This window comes from Lampetra fluviatilis, chromosome 23, assembly GCF_964198595.1.
Source record: "Lampetra fluviatilis chromosome 23, kcLamFluv1.1, whole genome shotgun sequence".
Classification (NCBI taxonomy): Eukaryota; Metazoa; Chordata; class Hyperoartia; order Petromyzontiformes; family Petromyzontidae; genus Lampetra; species Lampetra fluviatilis.
In genome coordinates, this window is record NC_136297.1 from 5,648,065 (window position 1) to 5,657,381 (window position 9,317).

Sequence of the window (9,317 nt, forward strand, 5' to 3'; positions counted from 1 at the left end):
TTACTGTGGCGGGGGGTGGCGGGTATATATATAGGACAACCCACTGGTTCACTCCCACACGAAGCGTTGCTATTGGCAATAATTGTTTCGACAACAGAAAGATTATGGGATTAGGGACGACTCCACGACGCAGGGTTTGAACTCGCAACCTTCCGATTGCGCTGAGCATCCCCGTGTACAACAAAACAAAAACAATTCTCTCCGTGATCCACCAACCCTTACCATCCGCATCAATCGATAACGGGCTGGGCTCATGGGCAATTAAAGGTGAATTCGCGTTTGCGTTCGGAGTGAGATTTGGGCCGCGCCGCTCGCCGTAGTCGTGGGGAGCGCGCGCGCGCGCGCGTGACACGTGCGTTTGTCGGGGAGGTCACGCGCGCGCGTTGGGCCCTTTAAACGCCGCAACGCAACACAAAGTGAGAGGCGTTCGTGCAGTCGCGATTTATCTAGCGGCCTTGTATTATATAATTGATATTATTGAGACCGTCTCATTAATGTCACTATTTAACGTGCCGACGCTCGGGAGATAATACGTTTCCAATCAGGTGAGCGCCCTTGTATATGCCCACTGTGTGTATTTGAATGCTGTCAGAATGTGTTTATACTGGAGAAATCCGATGAGCTGCAAAGCTCTTTTTGACAGATGTCCAGATGTCTCACCTCGTCGCTGGCTTTCATCTTATCCGGGGAGGTCGATACACTCGGTAACACTTTGTGGAAAAGTCATCGGTGGTCCTAATGTTTTCATCGTGGGAATGTTGAGTTTTCAGAGCTCGGGATTTCTGTGTTAATACCCAAGGCTCATAGATCTCTTCGGACACTTGGCGTTCAGTAGTATTGCCTACTGGCGGTCCCTTTGATGTCACTGACAGGAGATAAGTTAATTGCCTGATCAGGGTCAAATTCGCCCAGTCATCAATGGTTCATCGTCTTAATAGCTCCACGTTCGTTAAAATGAATACAGCCTGCGTTGAAGTGAACAGATGGGTGTCAGCTGGAGAGACTTGTCCCTTCCTATGAATGCGGAGTTTCCACCATTGGCAATATGTCCACCATAGGGACAGTTTTTGAATATGATGCTTGAGTAAAGTTTGCAACAACTGTGGAGTCAAACGAATGCACTTGGATGAGACGACAATTATGTATTGGATGAAGGTTCTGTATCAGATGAGGCCAGGGTTTGTGTCAGATGACAACTGATTAATAAACCATATCCCGCACCACCACTGTAGATTCTTGCTCCAGAGTAGTGGTGAGGACGATTTTTACATTTTTTGATTACATGGATTTTACATTTTTCAAAATGCATACCACAGTAGGGACAGCACAAGACGAATTTTAGAAATGATTTCACATCACGTAAATAATTACTTTGTTGCAGGTCTTACAGAATCAAGCTTGGATTTCATCGTCACCACAAAGTGAGCCATTCGTGCTCTCCGGACCTCATCTCACCACCCATCTTCGTCCAACCGGTGGCAAGACCGTCTTGGGGGGGGGGGGGAGGGGGGTAGGAAAACAAGTGCACACCCACAGGACCAAAATCAAAAAAATATCATCCGGGATGGCGGCCGCACGATGCTTGTGCCGCGTGTCCGGTCGACTTGGCGCGATCGTGAAGTGGAACGGCGCAAGATTATCCCACTCGCTCACAGACGACCAGCAGCAACGGCGGATGCTACAGGACACTGACACTGCCACTGCCGGGCAGCTAGCGGGACCTATCCTGCCTTTGACTAGTTTAGAAATACCTGTCGTACGCAAACTTGAAGTTTTGGATATTTCAGAAGCCGCTAAAGGCCTCCCTTCGCTTGGTGAGTTTACTTGTTTGGCATGGAATAAGGAAGGTATGTGTGTACACCTTGGCCGATAATCCTTATTGATTTCACGCAGTGTTTTTATCGCCAAGGTTTGTGCAACCTTTTGATTTAGCCAGGTTTTCTCTAGGATAAATCCCTAATAGCAACACACCATACATTCAAATGTATATCCTGACGTCCTCCCCCCACCACCCCCCCATTAAAGACAAATGTACAGAGCAAGTGCATTAATGGTTTCAACCGTAGTTTTAAAGAATTAAAAAGAGATCAAACGCTCAGCGGTATCCAGACGGGATGTTGGCGGTGTCGCGGAACTACAAGCCACGTGTGTGCGCATGTTCCAGACGAGGTCGACGAGGCGGGAGCACTGGACGAACTGACGGAGGAGGAGGCGCTGAGCCTGGAGGTATCGCGACCCTTGCCTCCAAGGGCCGACCGCCTCTCTGCGTACGCCGAACGCTCGCACACGCTGCGCCGGCTCGTGATGCTCGGTGAGACCATGAAGGCACGAACGCCACAGCGGACACTGACCCCACAGCGGACACTGACCCCACAGCGGACACTGACCCCACAGCGGACACTGACCCCACAGCGGACACTGACCCCACAGCTGACACTGACCCCACAGCGGACACTGACCCCACAGCTGACACTGACCCCCACAGCGGACACTGACCCCACAGCGGACACTGACCCCACAGCGGACACTGACCCCACAGCTGACACTGACCCCACAGCGGACACTGACCCCACAGCTGACACTGACCCCACAGCGGACACTGACCCCACAGCGGACACTGACCCCACAGCGGACACTGACCCCACAGCGGACACTGACCCCACAGCGGACACTGACCCCACAGCTGTCTGCACCCCAGAGGTCGCAAACGGGTTTTTATTCCTTACCCGTACCCGTCCGCACCAGGGTCGCAAATGGCGACCCGTACCCGGCCGGGTACGGGTAGCCGTTCCCTACCCGTACCCTACCCGAAATGAGTGACAAACGGCTACTCACCAGTGACTCACGGTCTACCCGTACCCGTACCCGGCCGCACCAGGGTCGCAAACGGCTACCCGTACCCGTACCCGGCCGGGTAGCCGGGTATCGGGTAGGGTACGGGTATCGGGTACCCAGTTGCGACCTCTGTTGCACCCCAGCTTCCCTTATCGCCCAGCCTTGCTGCTGTCTCTTTGTGCAAGTGACTTACTTGGAGATAGAGCACTGTCTCCCTTTCACAGCCATATCTGCAGTTGTTGTCATGAATTAACCCAAATGTTTGGAAAATGAATGGCCTGCAATCTCTACTCTCCCTCTCTCTTCACTTTGTCCAAATTGACACTGTCACACACAATATATATATTGCTGGTGTCTGCTCAATGTCCTTTGCTTTGCGTCTCCCCATCGCTCCATGTCTCTCTCATCGCTCCATGTCAGTTCCTCTCTTCCTCACTCCCTTCATTGTCTCTTGTCTCATCTGCATAAGTGTCTCTCACTCTCTTCCTCTCCCCATCTGCCTTTCTTTCACTTTGGTCTTCCATCTTTCTGTCTTCCTCTTTCACGATCTCTCTGGCTCTCTGTCTGTCTGCCTCTAATCCTCTGCCTCCCTCTGTCACTCCCTTCATTGTCTCTTGTCTCATCTGCACAAGTGTCTCTCACTCTCTTCCTCTCCCCATCTGCCTTTCTTCCACTTTGGTCTTCCATCTTTCTGTCTTCCTCTTTCACGATCTCTCTGGCTCTCTGTCTGTCTGCCTCTAATCCTCTGCCTCCCTCTGTCTCTCCCCTGTCTCCCCATGGCCGTGCTAGGGGTGGAGCTGTGGAAGGTGGAACGCCTACGTGGAGCGGCGAGCATGCTGCTTCGCCTCGACTTTGAGAGTGACGTGCAAGAGCGGCTGCTCTTCCTGCGCGACGTGGGGCTGCAGGACCAGGATCTGGGGCCCTTCCTCACCACCAACCCCTTCATGCTCACCCAGGACATCTCCAACCTGCAAGCCAGGTGGCAAAGACAACGATTCCCCGTGTAGCCTACACAGGAATTTGGGACAAGTGCTGTGAGTGAGTGTCGGCTATGAAGGCCGGCATGGTGCACGAGGGGGTTGTTAGTCTAGCAACACAGCTGGCCACCTTTGTCTCCCCAGTATACGTGGGATCCAGGCAAGCCATGGTAGTGATGCCATCTGCCATCTAGTGGCAAAATCTGGAAAACACTACCGTACAGTATTAAACATGATAACCTCCATTCTGTACATAATTTCTTCTCAAATCACAATTACATAGCTTCTTAATCACGATCATCAGCTGTTGTCTATCCTCTGCTGGATTAAGACCTCCCCAAACCATGGCCATCTCTCCCGGTCCAGTGGTGCTATCATCAATTACACTCATGCACATGGACTGATCTCAGGTGGTCAACCTTTCGGACCCATTACTGATATCGGCTTCAGGATATCTCTACCTATGAAGACACCCTGATATTAGATCATTAATGACGATGCTGGAGCTGGTGTGGCGTGCTGCATGTGTGTCACCGCAGGGTTCACTACCTGGAGTCGCGTGGGTTCGGCAGGGACGCGGTGGCCAAGATGGTGCGGGGAGCGCCGTTCCTGCTCAACTTCAGCATCGAACGTCTTGACAACCGCCTCGGCTTCTACCAAAGCGAGCTGGGGCTCAACGCCAAGCACGTATGTATGTGTCTGCACGTGTGTGTACTTGCGTGTATGTGTTTGAGTGGGGAATGGTGGCGCAGTTGATAATTGGTTTTTTACCCTTCTATCTGGCAACAAAACTGACACCTTTTTACAAGGAGTCATGTTTGCATAGACCACAATACCTGCAGTCATAATGCAAAAAAAAACACAACTCTGATGGTGCATTGTCTTTGAGTTGTGCGCCTTTTGGCGTCATCTGGTCCAACCCATGTGAGACTAGGCTCTAAGGAAAGCTGTCTCGGGTGTGGACCAATCAACTTCAAGGACAGTGCACATTATCAGAGTTGTGTTTTTTGTTTGCATTATGACTGCAGGTATTGTGGTCTATGCAAACATGACTCCTTATAAAAAGGTGTCAGTTTTGTTGCCAGATAGAAGGGTAAAAAACCAATTATCATTTTTACTGGCAAATGAGGTTCCAATGGTGGCGCAGTTGTTAGCGCACCGCGCTAGAAACACGACGACACGAGTTCAATCCCTGCTCACAAGCAATAACAGTGCTGAATATTTGAATCCGTTTTAGGCATCTTCTAGGTCGACCCAGCCTCAAATGAGTACCTGGTATGGTGTGTAAACATCAGCAATTGGGAGACGAAAGGCGGTGGAGTGTGCTAAGGCTGTATGGGGAAACTTTGCCTTTATAAGAGCATGGCTGATCTACCCGAGACTCGCATTTTGCTTTGATTTTGCATTTTATTTGCTTAGTGTCCCACTGTCATTGAATGAACATTACTTTCAGTGGCAGGATAGGTGGGAAAATGCTTATCCCCTACTGTGTGCACCACAGGTCATCTTTAATGTGGTGTCCGCTTCCAAAGATCTCTGTTCTCTAATGTGATGGGTTGCGCAGCTGAGAGATGCGAATTTATACTTCACCTTACGTGATGGCACAATCGCATGTAATTGTGGATAAAAACTAAATAATAGAAATAATAATCGCACTGCTACTTGTTTTTTTTAATCATTGGCTGCTGCTGCTGCTGCTTCTGTGTACTGGATGCAGGTACGAGAGCTGATGATACGGATGCCCAAACTTCTGACTCGCAGCCTGGAGCCCGTTAAGGAGAACCTGAAGGTGAAGAGCAGTCAGAAAGTGAGATAGAGAGACTCACAAATGAAGTTAGGGAGCATATATGCAGGAGCTTATACTGGTAGGAACCACCTGGTTCCACCAGCCCACAGGGGATTATTGTGTCCGTCCGTCCGTCGTGCATCCAAAAATGGGAGGGGTGGGGCTGGGTGGAGAGGGGAGGGTGGGGAGGGGCTGGGTGGGGAGGGTGGGGAGGGGCTGGGTGGGGAGGGAAGGGTGGGGAGGGGCTGTGTGGGGAGGGTGGGGCTGGGTGGGGGGTGGGAGGGGTGGGGCAGGGTGGGTGGGGAGGGAGGGGCTGGTCACCCCGTGGTGCCCTTATAAAACTCAACATTTAACCTACTCACGCCGGCATGTGCCCGCCCTCACAGTCGGGCATATTTGCGGAATACACCACGTCGCCGTTGACCCTGGCCATTGACCGAGCAACCCAACGTTCCTACCAGCTCCCTCCGCAGGAATGTGTTAGCACAGTACTACAATAGATTTTTTTTGCATTATCCTCTGCTGGCAACAAAGTAGCCTGGCAGTCTAAAACAACCTTTTTTATAGCATGGTGGTGACCCACTCAAGGGCTATCCGGATTCAGCCCTGCTTAGCTTCCGATATCTAATAAGGCTGAGCACATTCATGGTTGATTTGGTTTCAACACGGCCCAGCGTTCTTGACCTCTGAGCCACCGACTTCATCTAAAACGATGGGGGGGCGGTAGTGCTATCTGTGTTGTTATGTTGCCCCCTCCTCCCCACACTCCTACACCCGCGCCCTCTCCATACAGGTCCTGCAGCTGGAGCTGGGCTTCCGGCCCAACGAGGTGCAGCACATGCTGCTCAAGGTGCCCAAGCTGCTGGTGCTGAGCAAGAGGAAGCTCCTGGATGTCTTCACGCTCGTGCATGGCACTATGGGCCTCCCCCAGCACATGCTCGTTCAGTTCCCGCAGGTCGGCACGGGGTCGGCACGGGTTCGGCATGGGGTTGGCGTGGGGTCAGAAGTGGGAAGAAAGAGTTGGGTAGAGGTATATTCTTAGGTTTTTTCGGTAAAGTCACGTAGGTAAAAAATTTAAATTAATAAAAGTAAACTAAATAAATAAATCACGACGTTTCGGAGGCAACACAAGCTTCCGTCTTCAGGTGGAACGGAAGCTTGTGTTGCCTCCGAAACGTCGTGATTTTTATTTTTTTATTTTATTTTACTTTTATTAATTTTAATTTTTTACCTACGTGACTTTACCGAAAAAACCTAAGAATATGAATCCTTGCAGTCACGAAAGCTTCAAATCTAGAATTGGGTAGAGGTAGTTTGAAGTTTCTTTTGTTTTACCAGGTGAGAACTCAAGAGACCAGGATTAGTCTCTTTTGCAAACGTGAGCTGGTCTGTCGTCGGCAGAGGGCAATGGTTGCTCTGTGTAATCCCAATTGAGTAATCTAGTAGGCAGGAGCATGCAGGGATTGGTAGAACTATGGGTAGGGGAGGGGCAGCAAGGGTAGGCAGGTTGTGTGTGATAGGGAGAAATTGGCTGGGGTAGGAAGGTGGTGGCAGGGGTACACACAATTCAGCTTGCATCTGCAGAGGTAGGCAAGGGCAGGGAATTGCTGATCATTGCTTATATTACTGGCTGACTCGATATTAAATATTACTGCCCTGGAAAATTGTAAATTGTATGTAGACTATTTATTTGCAAAACCCAATGGTATTTTAAAATGAAAATTTGGCAAAGGATAGGAAGGAATGGGTCCATATAAAGAGGTACAGGTGGCAGTAGGTACATGGGATTTTAGACTCTACAGTGAGTTCACTGAGAGCTCCAGTCTCACTTCGACACCCTTATGAACTTTTATACTTGTGATTAGTTTTCTCTCGTGACATTTCCCCAGTAAACATGGAACGGTGTGAGCAGTGTTGGCACGTTCACTGGATAGAGGATCGTACTACAATGGTGATCCTGCCCGACTTGACGACGAAATCGAGAGCTTACTTTCTGTGCCCTGGACCCCGGCAGGTATTCAACGCGAAGACGATTGCCATGAGGGAGCGGCACTGCTACCTGGAGCACCTGGGCCTGGCACAGTATGACCCTTTGCAACCCCTGTATGTCCCCCTGGACCGGCTAGCCACCACCTCTGACGACGTCTTCTGCCTGGAGGTCGCGAGGTCATCCCCAGAAGAATTCAACGACTTCCGAAAGACACTGTAGTCGTGAAATATATATATAAACAAAGAATTATATATCGGCCACAACGCAAGCAGCCGTCCGAAACGTCGTGAGAATTATTTTATTATGTTTTATTTTTATTATTTTATTATTTCCCTTTTACGTGACTTTAACGAAAGAACCAAGAAGACAAATCCCTGCAGTCACGAAAGCTTTAAATGGAAAAATTATATATCTGTTGGACCCTTTTTGGCAATCGTAGCCATGGGACTTTGTTGGCGGTATCATTCAATAAAAAATCTACTTGCTTTTTTTAAATGGCCTTGTTCTTATCACTCTTCAAAGTCATTGCCGTCATCAGCCACGAATGAATGCCTCCTTATGCGGTTTTTGTAATGGGGTTTGTTTGACGATAGGGGCCGTCCATAAATGACGTCACGCACCTAGGGGGGGGGGTCAGACATTTGTGACGATGTGTGACGAGGGGGGGTGGGTTTAGAAATGTGACGTCACATCAAAATGCGCAACTTTAAATAAATATAGACGACACGTTCTACTTAATTAAATAGGCTTTTTAAATAAATGTTTTCTCATACAACATCAGAGTGCAGCGCCACATTAAATACGCACTACAATGACAATAGTTTAAAGCGATTTGAAGCAAGTTTTATTTTTTGGGGAGGGAGGGGCAGAGCTTTGTGACGTCATATTTGAGGGGAGTGAGTTTTTGTGACGCCGTGTGACGAAGGGGGGGGGGTAAAAAATCGTCCAAAATCGCATGACGTCATTTATGGACGGCCCCTAAGTCTAAGCTTCAAATCTAGAATATATAGGAGATCTTTAAATATCGCGGTTTTGGATTTGGAGTGTTGACATTGGCGAGGTACTAATAGCGATTAAACATCTCGCTCAGCCAGTGCCCGGCTAGCTCAGTCGGTAGAGCATGAGACTCTTAATCTCAGGGTCGTGGGTTCGAGCCCCACGTTGGGCGCGAATATCTTTTTAATAATTTTCAATAAAAATCCTCGCTCTCTAAAAAAATAAAAAAATAAACCTCACGATTCTCCATTTTGCTTACTACACTCTTCAAGAAAAATGATAAAAGCCAATTCTATTTCATTCTCGATATTTTGTTTAACGAGTCAACGTGAGTAGGCACACATGGGGAATTGGTGAGCTGAGTACCCAGTGCCCGGCTAGCTCAGTCGGTAGAGCATGAGACTCTTAATCTCAGGGTCGTGGGTTCGAGCCCCACGTTGGGCGCGAATATCTTTTTAATAATTTTCAATAACAATATACTAACAACCTTCGCATCTCTTAAAACCCCGCGTGAAGATGGCAACAATAAGCAACGTTTAAAAAAATATATAAACCAAAACAAGTCATGTTGTGAACCATATAAGCTCGTAACAACGGCTGCAGTTTTAGGCGCAAAAATGTGTGGGGCGGTTGGTGCGCGTATCGGCCGTCAGGGGGCGCTGCATCTGTCCGCAGATAATCTAAAATAACACTGGTCAACACACTTGTTTCTGGCATAAGGTATTCCAACGGT

At 49.1% G+C, this 9,317-nt stretch overlaps 1 protein-coding gene and 2 non-coding genes across 5 annotated transcripts; all 3 read left to right on the forward strand.

Moving 5' to 3' along the window:
- Positions 1-14: 14 nt before the first annotated feature.
- Positions 15-8,071, forward strand: MTERF3 (mitochondrial transcription termination factor 3). 3 transcript variants are annotated; one of them, XM_078866899.1, is made up of 8 exons: positions 15-267; positions 1,382-1,814; positions 2,165-2,311; positions 3,625-3,814; positions 4,352-4,499; positions 5,530-5,601; positions 6,392-6,553; positions 7,613-8,071. In XM_078866899.1, exons 2-8 carry the CDS (start codon positions 1,565-1,567, stop codon positions 7,805-7,807), a joined length of 1,164 nt encoding a protein of 387 aa, XP_078723025.1. In that variant the 5' UTR covers positions 15-267; positions 1,382-1,564; the 3' UTR covers positions 7,808-8,071. The 3 variants fall into 3 exon arrangements, with proteins under 3 accessions (XP_078723025.1, XP_078723024.1, XP_078723026.1); XM_078866898.1 differs by lacking the exon at positions 15-267 and adding an exon at positions 291-545; XM_078866900.1 differs by lacking the exon at positions 15-267 and adding an exon at positions 291-416.
- Positions 8,072-8,683: 612 nt separating this feature from the next.
- On the forward strand, positions 8,684-8,756 carry TRNAK-CUU (transfer RNA lysine (anticodon CUU)). Its single transcript has one exon. It is a non-coding gene; the product is annotated as a tRNA-Lys (tRNA).
- Positions 8,757-8,955: 199 nt separating this feature from the next.
- TRNAK-CUU (transfer RNA lysine (anticodon CUU)) lies at positions 8,956-9,028 on the forward strand. Its single transcript has one exon. It is a non-coding gene; the product is annotated as a tRNA-Lys (tRNA).
- Positions 9,029-9,317: the final 289 nt, after the last annotated feature.